The sequence below is a fragment of the Alnus glutinosa genome, chromosome 10, assembly GCF_958979055.1.
Source record: "Alnus glutinosa chromosome 10, dhAlnGlut1.1, whole genome shotgun sequence".
NCBI lineage: Eukaryota > Viridiplantae > Streptophyta > Magnoliopsida > Fagales > Betulaceae > Alnus > Alnus glutinosa.
Window position 1 is genome coordinate 19,900,568 of NC_084895.1, and position 19,966 is coordinate 19,920,533.

Sequence of the window (19,966 nt, forward strand, 5' to 3'; positions counted from 1 at the left end):
TTAATACACGTGGCCATATACAAAACTTAATAAAATTTGTTTTTATTAATATATATTTGATAAAAACAATTGGCCACGTGTAAAAAATACACGCGGCCAACTGTGATGCGCATACTTCTAGCCACGTGTACTGTATACACGTGGCTAATTGGACGCGTGTCTACAATAACAGGTACTGTAGACACGCGGCTAATTGTAGAGTTTTTTGTAGTGATGGCATGGTCCAACGAAAGATACGGTGTTGTCTTCATCAGGCATGCAGTGCATGTTCTTGTCTCCCGCAAACAAAACGAAGGTTTTTAGATGAATAAGCCTGCGTGCACACCCCCTAACTATTGTGGTGGCCGTGGGTAATTTCATATTGGTGGCGTAGGGCAATATAGACCCACGACAAAGCTGTACATGTGAGTAGGATTGACATTTTTTGACATGACCAACAAATCAAACACGAACACGGTACAAATTTATAAGGTTTGAGTTTAAGTTAAACGAGTTCGAATCATAAACAGATTAACTCGTTTATAAATGTGTCAAATGGGTCAATCCGTTTAAAAAAAAAAAAAAAAAAAAAAAAAAGAAAAAAGGGGGGGGGGGGGGGGGGGGGGGTTTGCATCACTTAGATCAAGCATTCCTAGCAGCTTCCCTTCCCTTTCCATCAATTTTCCCTAGATATAGGGAACAAAACTACTTTTTGCTGCCCTATCAAAAAATACTCCACAGCAGCTTCCCATAATTTTTCCCTATATCCTTAAAATATTATTTTTTACTTTTTACTTTATTATTATTATTATTCATCTCTTTTCTTCTCTCTCTCCCTGTCTCATCTTCTCCGTTCTCACCCAAACTCTGTCACACCGAAACCACCACCAACCCACTCGCATCTCTGCCTTCCACGCAGCTGAGCCATCCACCAAGCCGTCTGCTGTGGGTATTGGTTCTGTACTTTCAAGTTGGGTTTTTCGGCACTGGAATCGTTGGGCTTCTCGTCTGCTCCTTTTCCGGCGTGCTTTTCTACTCTGTCCAGTACGGCCACTGCGGTTGATTCCGGGAGTACAGCTCCGGGTGGGGATCCTCCTCTGTCTGAGGCTAGCTCTGGGTTGCTAGAGCTGGAGGCGGCCGAGCCGTGTTCAACGGAGGGAGAGCTTCTCGACGGAGATAAATTGAGAGCATTTCGCCGGAAGATCTCCAGCCTACGGTGAAGATCTGTGTGGACAGGCTTCAATCTACGTTTGCCTGTGGCAGGGTTGAACAATTTTCATGGAAGAAGATGAAGACGGAAGAAGACAAAGCAAGTCAGCAGCCCTTGTTGAGGATTGTGGAAGGAGAGAGAAAATTTTTTTATGAGTATAATATTGAATGGGAGGTGAACAGTGCTTCCCAATGCATTGGGAAGAACTGTTCACTTCCCAAGGAATGGAAAATGGAAGGGAAGCTGATGTAGTGTAGTTTTTATGACTTTTTTAAAATTTTCCCTAAAATGTAAGGAAGGGAACCCATGTAGGGAAGCTGCTAGTAATGCTCTTATATTCTACACTTCCACACACAATAACCCCCAAAAAAGAATGAAAAAGAAAAAGAAAAAGCGGTTTGAAAAATAGGTAATAGCACAGGAAAAAAAATTTAGTGATGCGGCAAAAAGTTGGTTACCGTAGCCATGTCACTAAATGGCAAGAGAACCTTCGTGTAACGTGCTAGAAGGTTGATCTCAACTTAAGAGTGATCACTCTGATTAATTTTTGTGAAGAAAGTCAGTATACCCATTCGTCTCTCATTTATAAAGCTCAAGTCCTGCTGCATCCTTACTAGGTTCTTTATTCATTTAGTAGCAAATTGGTCTTTGTACTAGTGGAGAATAAAAAATAAATAAATAAAAATGGATGGGGTCGTGTTAGATTTGACCTGAACCCAATACGCAAACCTATTTTGCTAGTCTTGGCTGTGAATGAGTTCAAGGCAATTTTGAATTTTGAATTTTTTTGAATTTTTTTATTTTTTATTTTTTATTTTTTCCTTCAAAAAATTAGCATTTTAACAAAAAATTGGTGAAATTAAAAGGGAATAAAATATAGGATATTCAAATTGCAAATTTTTACACTTTGAAGTTAAGACTGTAAAACCACTTTTATATAGATATATATATACACACACTCCAGGGGTGTAATTTGATAATAATTTGGGTAATATATATGGACTCATGGATGGAGCAATTTGATAATAATTTTGGTTTAGCTGCATATGTGGGATTGGGACATATGGAGCAATTTTTTTTTTTTTTTTTTTTTTTGCTTACCACAAAATATTTTTAGCCAATTTTTATACTTCTAAGGTTTTGTTCGTTCGGCATAAAATAATTTTTTAAAAATATATTTTTGGTGTTTGATGCGATGAAAAATATTAGTCAACCGAAAACATTTTTGCTTTGACCGAAAAAGTTTCTTTAATTTCCGTAAAATGATTTCTCTTTTTTTTTAACACTGTAAATTGTTTTCTGATTTTGAGTTTTTCATTTTGAAATTACTGGAGTTCGTTGGACCATTGCCGGAATTCCGCCAAACCACTACTGGAACTCAAATTTTTAAGTTATGTTTTTTTAATAAAAATATATATTAATATTTTTATATATTAATATTATTGAATGAAAATATAAAAAATATTTTTGATTTTTCGTATGTACAAAATATCTAAAAATGTTTTTAGTGAAAAAACATCATGCTTTTTCGTTTTTTTTTTTTTAATCACGATTTTCAGTTTGCATTTTTATATCACTCTGGGAAGGTCAAGAAAGTTATCAATATGCATGTCTGATGTCATTGCGTAGCAACTCTTTAAATACTAAAATGTGAAATGAAGACTTTTTGGTAACGGGATTTGTCAAAAGTCACAACCAACCATTAGTTGGTTGGAGAATGTAATTTCAGGATAATATAAGGAACTACTCCCAGGTCGAGGAAGAAAAGACGAAGGATTAATAGTACGTTTCAGGTAAGGGTAAAAAGTCATACGGTTAATTATTAACTGTTCACTAACCATAATTACTTTCACATGCCATTAAAAATAAACGCTAACCACTTAACAAATGCTCACACAAACTGCCCATTTCTGCCCAACTGCAATTGCAAATACCAACGACATAAGCTTTATCTTGATTAAGCTGGGCAGCAACTTTTGCACATCGATCTACCTCCTATGACAACATCAGTGTCTGGAATCTTCAACGCTTTGCGCCAAGATGTTAAACCACTCACCCACTCATCTCTCCAATATCGTGAAAAATCATCCTTCCCTGACTACTCATCAAGCCAGAAGTAAGAATATTCGCACATTTGTACCCAACTTATCAACCAACAAATCGGCGCGTTGATAAACACCAGGGTCCTTCTCATTCAACAGCCTGAGCTTTAATTGGTTGTGGTAAAACTCCATTGCTGCATGCGCATGTCTCCTGGCTGGCAAGTGGAAGAGATTTTAGCTTAGCGCTGCAATCCATGCTCCTGAGTCAGGAGAAATGTCTCAATTCAATAATAACTTACCAACAAAGAACAAAACCAAAAACTACCGGATATTTTAGAGCAAGACTTCATAATTTTACCCTATACAATTAAGATTGCTGACTCAGTTGGCTGAGAATCATAGGACTGACCCATATCCCCAAAAACAAGTACATAAATACACACACACACACACCCACAGATTTGATATTGATAATTAGATCAACATTAATTTCGGAAGCCTATAAATCATTTTGCAGGATATAGTCCATCCCAAGGAATTAATGCCAGTAAATGTTGAAGAGCCAGAATAAGAGATACAATTCTTAGCTTCTCTCACACGAGGGAAAAAGAAATCCTCTATTTAGAAAGGGGAGACCAACCCATTCTCAGATACCATATTGCTTTAAAGTAATCCGTAAAATCTGACTCATCGATAAAATCATCCAATAGATCCTCAAACAAGCCAACGGTTCCTTGTCCTTGGCAGATTTTATCTACTGCCTGCCCAAGCCCGTCTTGAAATCTCCACTAGCATCTCAGTTGCCAAACATTTCTTTACTAAGTTTTTATGCCATATATGACGGACCCGCCAAAAGCATCTCAACACCGAGCCCTCGAACACATCCCTGAGAAAAATGCAAAAGACATATAAATTCAACAATTCAAGCGAGTGCAAGTCATTTAAAAAATAAAAAATAAAAAGAAAGAAAGAAATTACAGCTTATCATGCTAAAAGGTTCTGCTCCAGTACAATAAGTTTCAGCATGCTTATTATTCCAGACTGCCCAAAGCAAACACTCATAAATTGGACTAGCAACCCCAGAAGAGGTTTTTGGTCAGTCCCTTCAGCGTGATCACACATTTGGCATAAGCAATTATGTGCTCTGAAATTATTGAAGCCACCTTTTCTTTTGAAAAGTAAATAATTATTTCATTTAAAAAGAGAATGCTCCAGTACACAGGAACTATATTAGAGCAACTCCTAAAAATTACAATCTAAAAGTCCAAAAGATCTATAGATTTCAAAGAAGAAATGGAATGAACACTGGCCTAAGGTAGACATCTAATGACACAGTTCTGAGGAGTAAAAATTTAATTGAGGTCAAGATATTACCGAAGCTACTTTTGAGCCATAGAATACAACAATAGATGGAGCATCAACAAGATGAATAAGCAGCTACACTCTAAATTTAGCAGGTTAGAAACAGGGGTGCCAAGGGCTCAATATTGCTTCAGATCTTGTGGATCCATTTAAGATAAAACTGAGTCAAGTGCTTTGAAACAAACTAATCAAGTTGTCATGTAACCACCTCTATAAGCCAATGAAATCGATGGAATAATTTTCTAAGAAAAGTAATTCTTCAAGCATATATTTAGACACATTCTGTTTGGAATTTGAGCGGTAGATTTAGCACTCAACCTGATTGTAAGGACATCAGCTAGCGGATCATCCACAATGAACCCAGCCAACTTCCAAGTAGGATCTTTTGTGCGAACTCTGTTGTAAAGAGCCCTCGTCCATCTATGCACATCTGAACTAGCAAACCTTGGTGCTATTATCCAAGCTACAGGAATAGCCTTGTTGTCTGAGTTGAATACAACAAGACTGTGAATGGGATGCTAGATCAATTCGCAGAGAGAGTATAGTTAGTTTCTCATGACACTAGGGACTTTACATGAACTTTAAATAAATAATGTAACAACAAAATAAAAACAGACCCTTAATTTGTTTGCTCCAAACCTTGAATCAGAAGCCAGAAGGCTGCGGTTGCCAAATCGAATCATTTGTTGCAACTGCCACTCTGTTTGAATGCCCAAAGTGATAGGTTTGGAATCAGAGAAATCTTCATAAAAGAAAATATGATCCTGGTGGCTCTCAACCTACAAGCTGATGCTGACTGCATCATCTGCATCCAGTTCATATGTAGAACGTCGGATGCTCCTCTCCTGTCTCCGAACATACCGGTGGGTTAAAAGGTCATCACGGTTACAAGGCCCACCCTGTCTCTCTACTGATTCATTGTGTCTTTGCATTATGGTCTCCACAGAAACCCCAACATACAGTAGAGATAAGACACGCAAACGGAGGTCCTCTGAGATATATGGGGCAAACATAGCATGCGTTCCAGCAGCCTTCTTGTCCTGTGGACCATGGCATGGCAACCCCTTTTTATCTACATGCTTATCGTCATCATATATGATGAGCGCTACTGATGGTTCAGCAATTAAGCGTTTCACGATAAAGTGACAGCTGCACCCTCTCTTACAATGCCACCATAAGTAGTCCTACTGGGTCGTACAATGCCACCCTTCCTGTGGTCATCGGGACCAAAGGAACACCAATACCTACAAAATCAATAGGTATTTTATTGTTGTGAATAAAAATTAATTTTTATAAGTTAATATTATTTAATAAAAAAAAATTGAATTTCCGTATCAACCAAATATAGAAAAAAGTTTTCAGCAAAAAATTTTTCTTGAAAAAATAATTGTTTTTGAAAACATTTTTAAACAAAAAAAAAAACATTTTATGTTGAAACAAACTGAACCTATTAAGCTAATTGCCACTTGATAAGAATGATTTTGCATTTATTTTTATTACACAAAACACATCAATTTTTTTTTTCACGACTTTCAACTATATATCACTGGGTAGGTCAAAAAAGTTATCAAAAAAAAAAATAAAAAATAAAAAATAAAATACTATAAACAGTAATGAAGACCTGAAAGACTGAAATTGTGTGTATTTTTATTTATTTATTTATTTTAATTATCTCTAATATAACTACATAATTAAGTCCATCTTTCCCATGTAAATGTAATGGGAGGTGAAGGTGGTTGGTTGGAGGGGCAGGTAAGCTCATGCCTCACGGGTCAAGATCATTTACAATTATTTATTTGAATTTGAGAGAATTTAGACAGGTTTTTGTAAGGGACCACAAACTTTTTGGTAATAAGATTTCAGGATAAGGAACTACAGCCAGGTGGAGGGTGAAAAGCGAACGATTAATAGTTTCAGGTAAGAGTAAAAAGACATACGATTCTTAAATGTTTACTAACCGCTAATTACTTTCACAGGCAATATTTTGAAATTGTATTTACCATATTTTTATATATTATAATAAAAATGTAATATATAAAGGGACACAAAAAAAAAAAAATTATCTTGTTATATCAGAAAGGCAACCTTAAGAGATCATATATATCAGAGAAACCCCACCGCCTGACGCCAACCATTTATTAGCTAGACATTGAGAGAATTATAAACCTTGGATAAAGAATTAACCCTTGCTCTGATGCAGAATATGATGTCATAAAGCACATAATTACGATTTTGGCTTAGGTACCGTAAAACAAGCCAGATTTTATTTCAAGTTTTTCGAGTTACTTTTGTTGTCATTGTTGATAATTGCTATTAGCGACAATAAAAGTCGCCACTAATAAAATTAAATGTAGTTGCTAATACATTATGTACGTACGTGAGCCAAATGTCGTCGCCAATATCATATTACAAGCGACAACTTTTTTTGTTGTTGATATGAATCTTATTAAGACGACAGAAAGTCATTACTAATACTATAAGAAGTCATCGTTGATATACGACACGACAATATATGATTATAATTTATAAGCAACGACGACTTTCGCTGGTTGTTGATATATATATTTTTAGCATTGATAACTTATATATGAGCAACGGCTTGCTACTAATAAGGTACATATCAGCGTTGACGCTAACAAGGTATATATGAGCGAAGATTAGGGATAATCATTGCTGGTAATTGGGTTTTTTTTTTTTTTTTTTGCCAATTGTTGTTTTACTCTTTATATATATATATACATATATAGCACTTTTAACACCATACTAAATTTTAAGTACCACTCAACTTTTTTTTTTTTTCTTATATCAATTTTCATTTTCTGTTTGTCCTTCCATCAAAAAATTTAACAGTTCGCTATGTCAAATGTCATTTAGCGTCTGCCACATGTCTCCCATGTCATGTTAGAATTACTTAAAAATAAAAAACAATATTTTTGTTTTTTTTTTAAAAAAAAAGGGTAAGAGAGATCATCCCCACATGCAACCACAGGAGATATCTCACCCTCGGTGGGTGGCGGAGAACCCACCCTAGGGGTTGGGATCTCCCTCGGCCCGCTAGTGGCAAGCAGAGATGATCTCCCTGCCAATTGTTTTTTTCTTTTTATTTTTTTTTTATTTTTTTTTAAAATAACGTTGATGTGGTAGAATGACGTGACATGGGAACATGCGGCGGACCTCATAGGTATTAACGTGGCATACTGTTAAATTTTTGAATGAAACATGAAATAAGGAACTAATGAGACAACCACACTACCAATTTGGTGAAAGTCCAAACTACAAGAACACCTCCAAAAAAAAAATATAGGGGTAATTACTTTTTTCTCCATCAACTACCAAGAAATGCGCGATGCCCCCACAAACTACCAATTCGACCAAAATAGAGCATTCAGCTACCACAGTTACATACTTTAATTTGCCCCCTTCCGTTAGTCAGAGTGGTTAAAATAGACGGTCAACGGGTCACATGACCGTCACGTGCTGTCTAACAAATTTCTCTTCCTATTTTACCCTTGTCTTTGTTATCAGTTCATGGGGGTATGTTGGAAGATGATGGTAGTTCACGGGGGCAAAAAGTAATTACCCTCATGTACCAAAGTTATGGGTTTTTTTTTTTTTTTTTTTTTTTTTTTTTTTTTTTTTGTGAACGCCAACAATTCTTTTTATACGATTTTCAAATCAATTTCTTCATATTTTTATCTGAAAAGGTTTAAGTTTACGTAATTAAACTTTTATATTTAAATTGTTCTTTTAAATTGGTCCATGTATGTATCCTCTCTTGATTAAGACGTTGGTCTCTTTCTCACAACTTTTTGTATGCGGTTTTCCATGTGACAATCCTCAAATAGGCTTGGCAATTTGGGTTCACAGGTTGGGTTCGTGTCAACCTGACCAACCCGATTGTCTAAACGGGTCTGATACGAACCCAACCCGATTATTAAACGGGTTAGAACTCGTGACCCGAACACGACCTGTTAAACACGATTAGTAATCAGGTAGCTCGTTAACCCGACACGACCTGACTTTTTTGAAATGATTTTTTGAATGCTGTTTGACAGTTTGAGGCGAAACCCATAAATGAAATGAACAAAACGAGCGAAACCCAGAGGAGAAAACCAAAGAAATCCAACAAAATAAGCAAATCCCACCATTTCAAATCAAACCAATCAACAGATATACATTGTTCCATCAAATCCCAACTCAGTAAACACAATGTCAGGCCCAAATCTGGAAAGATACATATCCCAGAACAAAAGCAAAATAATATATAAAACTTACAAGAGTCTTAGAGGGAATTCGAGTTCACGAGTTGGCAACCATCGGCCAGAGGAGAGAGAGAGAGAGACTGCGTGAAGACGAAGTGTGAAAGAGACACTGAGTCACTTAGATAGAATGGACTGGAAGGGCGTCAAGGGACCGACGGGTGAAACACTGAAAGTCTAGAAGAGAAGACGAGAACTCGAGAAGTGCGGCGTGCGGGCTGCGGAGTGTGGGTGACGGGCATGCGAGCCGGTGCGACCATGCGGCTAGCGGGCTAGGGTTCGTTTCTTTGATTCTTTCGAGTGAATACACTGAATTGGCAATTGGGGTTTCTCAATTCTCAATTTCTCCGTGTCTAGATTCTTCGTTCTAGTTCTACCATTTTTTTTTTTAATATAACCAGGTCTAATCGTGTCTAGCGGGTCAACCCGACACGATTTTAATCAGGTCATAATCAGATCGACCCGATTATGATAAACCGAAACCCTATTTTCCCGTGTCGTGTTCGTGTCGGGTTCACGAGTTGTGTCAAAAATTGCCAACCCTATCCTCAAAGGATGAAAATGTTTGCTAGAGGAAGGACACGATTTATGATAACATCTTTGACTTCATTTTTTACTAGAATTGTTGTTGGTGATTGTCGTGTTGGTTATATCCTAAGAAAATTATATATACAAACAACCAGATTCAGCTACAATTATACAAATGTCATACTATTTTCAATAATAAAATTGTATATACTTATTGAAATTAACAAATCAATTAGTATAGCATAAAAATATGAAGAAATTACATAAACTATAAATCAGGAGAGGATACGTACAAATCAATACAAATTACGTAAAAATATAGCATAAAAAATATGAACAAATTAATTCAAATTTAAATATAAAAATTTAATTATATAAACTTAAACCTTTTCAGATAAAATTATAAAGAAATTGATTTGAATTGTAAAAAAGTATTGTTGGCGTTTACAAAAAAAAAATAATAATAATAATCCTGTAACTTTGGTTCATGGAGGTAATTACTTTTTTTCCCTATGAACTACTATCATCTTTTAACATGCCCCCATGAATTCACAATGAAGACGAGGGTAAAATAGGCAGAGAAATTTGTTAGACAGCACGTGATAGTTACGTGACCCGTTGACTGTCTATTTTAACCACTCTGACTGACAGAAGAGGGCAAAGTATGTAACTGTGGTAGTTGAATGCTCTATTTTAGTCGAGTTGGTAGTTCATGGGGGCATCGCGCATTTCTTGGTAGTTGATTGGGAAAAAGGTAATTACCCAAAAATAATAATAATAATAATGTAAAACAAATCAATGAAACAGTTTTGAAGTCCATGAACAGAGTGCAAAGCCCAAGAACAGAGGAAGCCCAATACACGCAAAAGAGCAAAAGCAAAGCCCATAAGAAGAAAGAACAATATAATCAGAGCGGTTGGAAAAAGCAACAAGAGCTGGCCTTCTAAGCTCGAGACTGACGACCGAGAGAGGCGGAGTACGATCCCTCAGGATGGAAGAGGAGAAGGAGAGCGGCAGAACCTTCAGCCACTGGTGGTGGGCTCTGGCGAGCGTCGCCCAATTGGGTTGGAGTGTGTCATCGGTCAGAAGAGGCTGCGCCGGGGAATCACGCCTCATGCCCTTGAAAGCCTTCGCCGTTGCCTCCCTCTTCGCCGGCGCCTTCGCCTCCGTCTCCGCCCTACATGCTTCGGCATCTACAAGGTCCACTTCTCTCTCTCTAGAAAATGGAAACATTTTTGGGGTTTTCAAGTAGAAAGTCAGGGGTGCCTCAGTGACTTTAATTTTCAATTCTTTGAAGGGCAAAAGCATATTGGTTCTTTTGATTACAAATGTGCCCCTAGTATTAGCATCCTCAATTGTTGCCCGTGTGGTTTGAAATTCTACCTTTGCACAGGACATGTCTTGAACAATCTTCTATGAGGCCCCTCAAAATTTATGTCATGGAAACCCAACCTGAGAGCAAAAACTAAATGGGTTTGTGTGGTCTGCATCATTTCTTTTTAACTTGAGTGTGTTGATCATCAAGCAATTTGAAAGAAAAAGAGCCATTATTTAGATGTATTTGTTGATAAAATAACCTTCCCGAGAGGGGGGGTTCCGACCGAGCGGGAGGTGTCGGATACATCGCTGCCGATGAGGCCTCCTTCCTAGGATGGTGAGGCCCCGACCGGTGCAGTCCGAGCAGAAGGTGTCGGGTGCTCCGTTAACCGACAAGTGGTAATAATGACGATACCGATAAAGGAGGGCGATTAAGTGGCTGAATCCCCGAAGATCTGGGATTTCCCGAAATCTCATGCTTCGTCATTAAAGAGCCCACCTGCCCATCGCTGTCAAGAGTGTACTTAGGACCTGTTCACACACAAGAAGTCACTGTTCCCTAAAAACCGGGATATTCCTACCTAACCTCGAGGGCAGCTGCCTATAAATAGCAAAATCCAGGTATTAAGTTTTTTGGGATACAAGTTCTGAACTCTCCCTCTCACTCTTGCTCTCTCACTAAAAATATACTTCATCTAATTTGGGCGTCGGAGGAGGACCGCTGGGGAAACCCGTCGCGTGTCCTTTGTCTTTGCAGGTCAGTCGGTCAAGTCCACCTGCGGCAGCTCCTGCTTCACCGGCCGGAATTGGCATCAACAGTTTGGCGCCGTCTGTGGGAACGCACGTTGCTCTTGCGAAGCTTACCTGTGCATCCGGTATGGTGACTACGAGGTTGGAGGCGCTGAGGGGCCCATGGGGGGATCGCATGAGAGAGCGCCCCCAGGGAGGAGAGTCTTCCTCAAGACCGTCTCCCACACTGGAAATCCTTAATGAGAGAATAGCTCAGATGGAAAAGGAGATGTATGAGTTGGAAAAAAAGAATGCCGAACTGCAGCGACACCATGCGGAAGATTTGAACTCGGCGACCCCACAGCCTGTCGGGGGAGAAGAGCAGGACGAAGAAATGCAACCGAGCAGTCGAGGAGGACGGAGAGAAAGAAAGAAGAACCAAAATGCCATGGATCAAAAACCCCGGAAGAACAAGACGTCGAAAAGGATGGACAAAAAGCTCAAGGAGATTATTGAGAAACTAGAGCAGAGGTGTGACCTACTGACGGAAGCGACGCAGCACCAGCACAACGGGAGCACGTCTAGAGCCGGAGATCTGCTCCAGAAGTCGGCTTCCCCATTTGCTGACCGGGTGGCCTCGTTCCGCCTCCCCGGGAAGTTCAAAGTCCCCGATATCAAGACCTACACCGGGCAGGAGGACCCGATTGAGCACTTGGATAACTACCGCGCTCACCTCGAATTGCAGGGGACCCCTGATGAGGTGGCATGCCGCGCCTTCCCGCTGACCTTGTCAGGAAATGCCAGAGATTGGTATAGAAGGCTTCCCCCGAAGTCTATACAAAACTTTGACGAATTCGGAAAAATGTTCGTAACTCAATTCATGGCGGGAGTTGTAAGAAGGAAACCGGCAGGAACTTTGATGTCGATACAACAAGGGCGAGATGAGTCCCTTAAGGAGTTCCTCCAGCGCTTCAATCAAGCAAGGCTCACAACCGAGAGCCCCACTGAAGAGTTCGTGCATTCAGCACTTTATCAGGGGATTAGGAAAGATGGGCCGCTGATGGCTGACCTCGCCCGGAAGCCGACTCGTTATCTGCATGAGTTCATGGAGAGGGCAGACGAGTTTATCAACAAAGAAGAGACTCTTTGAGCGTTGCTCGGGAAAGGAATCACCCAAACCTCTAATCAGGGGGACAAGCCTAAGAAAAAGAAGGAATTCCATAAGAAGCAGGATACAGCGGAGCTCGGGATTAAGAAGAAATTCCAGGATTACAACTGGACCCCCCTCAACGCGCCCATCGAAGAGGTCCTGGCGGCGATTAAAGTGGATCCCATGTACGAGAAACCTGCGGAGATAGTGGGAACTCCCCACCCGAGGATCGCTGACCACTATTGCGCTTTCCATGAGTCAAAGGGGCATAGTACAGAGAATTGCAGGTCCTTGCGGGCCTTAATTGAGAAGTTTATCCGGAACGGGAAGCTAGTCCGTTTCCTGGCAGGTCAACGGGGTCCGCTTGGGTTTGATCGGAACCCCCAGCCCGAGGAACGGAGAAATCAGCCGCAGAGATATCGGGAAGAGCCCAGAGAAAGGATGGAACGTCCCCGGGATCGTGATAGAGAGCCTAACAACCGACCTGCCGACCGGGACAGGCGAGAGAGAAGCAGGAGCCAAGCACGGCTGCCTGGTCGGGAAAACCTCCGCGAAATTCATACAATATCCGGCGGTTTTCTAGGTGGAGGAGACTCAAGTGCGGCGCGTAAAGCATATGCGAGGCACCTCAAGGAGTTCGAGATATACTCGGTCCAGAGACCACGAAGATGAGGAAGTATGAGGACTTACTCATTGGTTTCTTAAATGAAGATTTTTTTTGGGTCTCGCTCCCCTACTCGGACGCTCTGGTGGTGACTTTGGCGATCGCCAATCATAAGATACACAAGGTCCTTGTCGACACCGGGAGTTCGGCCGACATAATATATAAGTCAGCCTTCGAGTTGATGAGCATAGGTCAAGGGAAGTTGGAACCGGTGAAGGGTCCCTTGGTCAGTTTTTCAGGAGAACAGGTCCTCCCGATCGGGTCTATTGACCTACCGGTTATGGCGGGAACTAGCCCCCAGGAGAAAATGGTTATGGTGAAATTCTTAGTTGTGGAAGGGCGGTCGGCTTACAACGTTATCCTGGGGAGGCCAGCCCTGAATGATTTGGGGGCCGTAACCTCAACCCCCCATCTGTGCATGAAGTTCCCGACTAACTCAAGAGTAGGTGTGGTCAGGGGAGACCAGAGGGCTGCCCGCATGTGCTATATCACCACCCTGAATGCCGGCCACACAGAAGATGCCGGGGAAGAGGAGAAATAGCAATTACAGTCCCTGGAACCGACAGAGGACTTGGAAGAGTTCGAAGTTGGAGGTCCGGGTGAGAGAGTGAAGATTGGCTCCCAACTTCCCGAGGGGCTAAAGGAGGAGATAGTCTCGTTCCTCAAAGGTAACAGAGACGTATTTGCGTGGAACCATGAAAACATGCCCGGTATCGATCCTTCGATTATCGTGTACAGGCTAAACGCGGATCCCAGCTTTAGACCCGTGAGGCAGAAGAGAAGGACTTTCACCCTCGAGAGAAACCAGGCGGTGGCCGATGAAGTCTCGAAGTTGCTGGCGGCGGGGTTCATCCGAGAGGTTGACTATCCTGAATGGGTCGCCAATGTCGTGTTAGTGAAGAAGTCCAATAACAAGTGGAGAATGTGCGTGGACTTCACTGACTTGAACAAGGCCTGCCCAAAAGATAGCTTTCCACTGCCCCGCATAGACCTCCTTGTCGATTCAACTTCTGGGCACCAACTCCTGAGTTTCATGGATGCGTTCTCAGGATACAACCAAATATAGATGGCGGAAGAAGATCAGGAGAAGACCTCTTTCATTACCGATCGGGGCTTGTATTGTTACAAGGTGATGCCGTTCGAACTGAAGAACGCGGGCGCTACATATCAGAGGTTGGTGAACAAGATGTTTGAGAAACAAATGGGCCGGAATGTGGAAGTGTACGTTGATGACATGCTCGTGAAAAGTGTGAAGGCCCTGGATCACGTCTCCGATCTGAGGGAGACGTTCGATACGATAAGGCGTTACCGAATGAGGTTAAACCCGGCTAAGTGCGCCTTTGGGGTCTCGTCCGGTAAATTCTTGGGATATTTGGTGTCCCAGAGGGGCATAGAGGCGAACCCCGAAAAAGTCAGAGCGGTGCTGGAAATGCAACCACCGAGGACCACGAAACAATTACAGCAACTGACTGGACGGATAGCGGACTTGAACCGGTTCATTTCGAGGTCTACCGACAAGTGCCTTCCCTTCTTTAGAATCCTGAAGAAGGCATTTGTGTGGGATTCGAAGTGCGAAGAGGCTTTTGGGAATCTGAAAGAGTATTTGATGAACCCTCCTCTCTTGAGTCGACCAGTGGAAGGAGAAGTCCTCTATATGTACTTGGCTGTATCATCCTCGGCGGTCTCCTCAGCTCTCGTCTGGGAAGAGAAGGGTATACAGAAGCCAGTGTACTTCACGAGCAGAGCACTCCGCGGGACGGAAGAGAGATACCCGAGGATAGAAAAGTTGGCATTTGCCCTGATTGTGTCCGCCCGGAAACTGAGGCCTTATTTCCAGGCGCACGCCATCCGAGTACTAACTAAGTACCCCTTGAAGAAGGTCCTCCAGAAACCAGACCTGTCGGGTAGGCTGGTCAACTGAGCAGTGGAACTCGGGCAATTCGACATTGAGTTCCATCCACGGTGATCAAAGGTCAGGCACTGGCCGATTTTTTCCTTGAATTTTGCAATACTCCGGAGCCCCGGGACCCAGCGCAGCATCCACTATGGGTAGTTTACGTGGACGGCTCCTCTCAGTGCCAACGAAGCGGTGTGGGAGTGATACTGAAGAGCCCGCAGAAGCAGAAGTTCCAGTATGCCATCAAATTGGACTTCGCCACGACCAATAATGAGGTAGAGTACGAAGCGGTACTGGCGGGCCTAGCAATTGCGCGGGAAGTAGGGGCCCTCAATTTTGAAATTCGGAGCGATTCACAAGTGGTCGTTGGCCAGATCTCGGGAGAATTTGCCGCACAAGGAGACCGACTGGCCAAATACTTGGAAAAGGTGCATGACCTACAATCTAGTTTCAGGACTTTGACGGTCATAAAGATCCCTCGCGAAAGAAATGTTCAAGCGGATGCCCTGGCTAGGGCTGGTTCCGCGACCGACCAAGAAATCGCAAAAATGAAGCGGCAAGTGCTGGTTCAACCCAACCCATCGATTGACAAGAGTCAATGTGTGTTGCAGGTGGCCCGAGAGAGGGAACCGGAACCCGAATGGGCCTCGGACGTAATTAGATACTTAAGAAGTGGAAAGCTACCCAGTCATAAAGAGCAGGCCCATAAAGTGAAACTACAGGCTGCACGCTACATGATGGTGGACGACATGCTGTATAGAAGGGGATACTCACACCCACTACTGAAGTGTCTCTCGGCTCCGGAGGCCAACTATGTGCTAAGGGAAATTCATGAAGGAGTTTGCGGGAACCACTCGGGAGGAAGAATGCTGGCCATCAAGGCGGTGAGAGCCGGGTATTACTGGCCCATGATGACGCGGGACTCGATGGAGTTTGTCCGGAGTTGTGATAAATGTCAGCGGTTTGCCCGGGTAATGAAGAACCCGCCCGAGAGACTCACGTCGGTCTTGTCACCTTGGCCGTTCTCTAAGTGGGGGGTTGGACTTGGTCGGTCCGATGCCATGCGGGAAAGGGAAAAAGAGGTTCTTGGTGGTGGCCGTCGACTACTTCACAAAGTGGGCGGAAGCTGAAGCCCTAGCAACCGTCATTGCCAACAATGTCATAAGTTTCCTCTGGAGGTCGGTCATCTGTCGATTCGGAATTCCTTACTCTATCGTGTCGAATAATGTTGCCCAATTTGACGGAAAACCGTTTCGTAGCTGGTGCACCGAACTCGGCATCCGGAACCATTACTCGACACCTATGTACCCCAAGTCCAATGGCCAGGTGGAGGCTACCAACAAGACCCTGTTGGCCACATTGAAGAAGAAGTTGGATAGGCGGAAGGGGCTATAGGTTGAGTATGTCCCTGAAGTTTTATGGTCATATCGCACCACAGCTAGAACCCCGACCGGAGAAACCCCATTCTCACTGGCATACGGAACCGAAGCGGTGATACCGGTGGAGATTGGGTCCCCGAGCCACAGAGTCCAACACTACGATCCGACCCAGAACGGTGAAGGGATTAGCGCATGCCTGGATTTGTTGCAGGAACGGAGGGACAATGCGCAGGCGGTGCACGAAGCTTATCGAGCTCGGGTGGCCAGATACTACAACAAGACGGCTGATCCTAGGAAGTTCAAAGTCGGGGATTGGGTGCTGAGGAAGCTGAACATAATGACGAGGGATCCGGTCGAAGGGAAGTTCAACGCCAAGTGGGAGGGACCGTACCGAGTAGTCAAATGCCACAGTAGAGGAGCCTATCACTTGGAGTCCAGGGAGGGCAAGCCAGTCCCAAGGGCGTGGAATGCAGAACACTTGAAGAAATACTACATGTAATTCCAGTTGAATTCCCTTTGTTTTCTTTTTGTAAGCAAAGATGTTTTGAATGGAATGTCTGGAGTTACAAAAAATCAAGTGCGAATAAAGTTAAAAACTTTTCGGTTACCCTCACTCGGATAGGGGGGTAACTTGGCATAAAATTTTTTCTTATCCTCCTTCGAATAGGGGGGTAAGTTAAAAGATTTTCGGTTACCCTCACTCGGATAGGGGGGTAACTTGGCATAAATTCTTTTTTTTTTTCTTATCCTCCCTCGGATAGGGGGGTAAGTTAAGAGCTTTTCGGTTACCCTCACTCGGATAGGGGGGTAACTTGGCATAAAATTTTTTCTTATCCTCCCTCGAATAGGGGGGTAAGTTAAAACTTTTCGGTTAACCTCACTCGGATAGGGGGTAACTTGCATAAAATTTTTTTTTCTTATCCTCCCTCGGATAGGGGGTAAGTTAAAAACTTTTCGGTTACCCTCACTCGGATAGGGGGGTAACTTGGCATAAAATTTTTTTTTCTTATCCTCCCTCGGATAGGGGGTAAGTTAAAAACTTTTCGGTTACCCTCACTCGGATAGGGGGTAACTTGGCATAAATTTTTTTTCTTATCCTCCCTCGGATAGGGGGGTAAGTTAAAAACTTTTCGGTTACCCTCACTCGGATAGGAGGGTAACTTGGCATAAAATTTTTTTTCTTATCCTCCCTCGGATAGGGGGGTAAGTTAAAAACTTTTCGGTTACCCTCACTTGGATAGGGGGTAACTTGGCATAAATTTTTTTTTTCTTATCCTCCCTCGGATAGGGGGGTAAGTTAAAAACTTTTCGGTTACCCTCATTCGGATAGGGGGTAACTTGGCATAAATTTTTTTTTTTTTTTTTTTTCCTTATCCTCCCTCAGATAGGGGGGTAAGTTAAAAGCTTTCCGGTTACCCTCACTCGGATAAGGGGGTAACTTGGCATAAAATTTTTTCTTATCCTCCCTCGGATAGGGGGGTAAGTTAAAAGCTTTTCGGTTACCCTCACTCGAATAGGGGGTAACTTGGCATAAAATTTTTTCTTATCCTCCCTCGAATAAGGGGGTAAGTTAAAAGCTTTTCGGTTACCCTCACTCAGATAGGGGGGTAAGTTAAAAGCTTTTCGGTTACCCTCACTCGGATACGGGGGTAACTTGGCATAAAATTTTTTCTTATCCTCCCTCGAATAGGGGGGTAAGTTAAAAGCTTTTCGGTTACCCTCACTCGGATAGGGGGGTAACTTGGCATAAAATTTTTTCTTATCCTCCCTCGGATAGAGGGGTAAGTTAAAAGCTTTTCGGTTACCCTCACTCGGATAGGGGGGTAACTTGGCATAAATTTTTTCTTATCCTCCATCGGATAGGGGGGTAAGTTAAAAGTTTTTCGGTTACCCTCACTCGGATAGGGGGGTAACTTGGCATAAATTTTTTTTTTTCTTATCCTCCCTCGAATAAGGGGGTAAGTTAAAAGCTTTTCGGTTACCCTCACTCGGATAGGGTGGTAACTTGGCATAAAATTTTTTCTTATCCTCCCTTGGATAGGGGGGTAAGTTAAAAGCTTTTCGGTTACCCTCACTCGGATAGGGGGGTAACTTGGCATAAAATTTTTTTTTCTTATCCTCCCTCGGATAGGGGGGTAAGTTAAAAGCTTTCCGGTTACCCTCACTCGGATAAGGGGGTAACTTGGCATAAAATTTTTTCTTATCCTCCCTCGGATAGGGGGTAAGTTAAAAACTTTTCGGTTACCCTCACTCGGATAGGGGGGTAACTTGGCATAAAATTTTTTTTTCTTATCCTCCCTCGGATAGGGGGTAAGTTAAAAACTTTTCGGTTACCCTCACTCGGATAGGGGGTAACTTGGCATAAAATTTTTTTCTTATCCTCCCTCGGATAGGGGGGTAAGTTAAAAACTTTTTGGTTACCCTCACTAGGATAGGAGGGTAACTTGGCATAAAATTTTTTTTCTTATCCTCCCTCGGATAGGGGGGTAAGTTAAAAACTTTTCGGTTACCCTCAGTTGGATAGGGGGTAACTTGGCATAAATTTTTTTTTTTCTTATCCTCCCTCGGATAGGGGGGTAAGTTAAAAACTTTTCGGTTACCCTCATTCGGATAAGGGGTAACTTGGCATAAATTTTTTTTTTTTTTTTTTTTCCTTATCCTCCCTCAGATAGGGGGGTAAGTTAAAAGCTTTCCGGTTACCCTCACTCGGATAAGGGGGTAACTTGGCATAAAATTTTTTCTTATCCTCCCTCGGATAGGGGGGTAAGTTAAAAGCTTTTCGGTTACCCTCACTCGAATAGGGGGTAACTTGGCATAAAATTTTTTCTTATCCTCCCTCGAATAAGGGGGTAAGTTAAAAGCTTTTCGGTTACCCTCACTCGGATAGGGGGGTAAGTTAAAAGCTTTTCGGTTACCCTCACTCGGATACGGGGGTAACTTGGCATAAAATTTTTTCTTATCCTCCCTCGAATAGGGGGGTAAGTTAAAAGCTTTTCGGTTACCCTCACTCGGATAGGGGGGTAACTTGGCATAAAATTTTTTCTTATCCTCCCTCGGATAGAGGGGTAAGTTAAAAGCTTTTCGGTTACCCTCACTCGGATAGGGGGGTAACTTGGCATAAATTTTTTTTTCTTATCCTCCCTCGGATAGGGGGGTAAGTTAAAAGCTTTCCGGTTACCCTCACTCGGATAAGGGGGTAACTTGGCATAAAATTTTTTCTTATCCTCCCTCGGATAGGGGGTAAGTTAAAAACTTTTCGGTTACCCTCACTCGGATAGGGGGGTAACTTGGCATAAAATTTTTTTTTCTTATCCTCCCTCGGATAGGGGGTAAGTTAAAAACTTTTCGGTTACCCTCACTCGGATAGGGGGTAACTTGGCATAAAATTTTTTTCTTATCCTCCCTCGGATAGGGGGGTAAGTTAAAAACTTTTTGGTTACCCTCACTAGG

General features: G+C 42.3%; 2 protein-coding genes and 1 pseudogene across 2 annotated transcripts; 2 read left to right on the plus strand and 1 right to left on the minus strand.

Annotated features, from left to right (window-relative positions):
• Positions 1 to 835: 835 nt before the first annotated feature.
• Positions 836 to 10,778, minus strand: LOC133879151 (uncharacterized; annotated as a pseudogene).
• A 1,981-nt stretch (positions 10,779 to 12,759) lies between these two features.
• Positions 12,760 to 13,248, plus strand: LOC133879153 (uncharacterized). Its single transcript, XM_062317693.1, has one exon. It carries the CDS (start codon positions 12,760 to 12,762, stop codon positions 13,246 to 13,248), a length of 489 nt encoding a protein of 162 aa, XP_062173677.1.
• Positions 13,249 to 14,306: 1,058 nt separating this feature from the next.
• LOC133879154 (uncharacterized) lies at positions 14,307 to 16,267 on the plus strand. The gene is made up of 2 exons (XM_062317694.1): positions 14,307 to 15,119; positions 15,218 to 16,267. The coding sequence occupies exons 1-2, from the start codon at positions 14,307 to 14,309 to the stop codon at positions 16,265 to 16,267; spliced, it is 1,863 nt and encodes a 620-aa protein (XP_062173678.1).
• Positions 16,268 to 19,966: the final 3,699 nt, after the last annotated feature.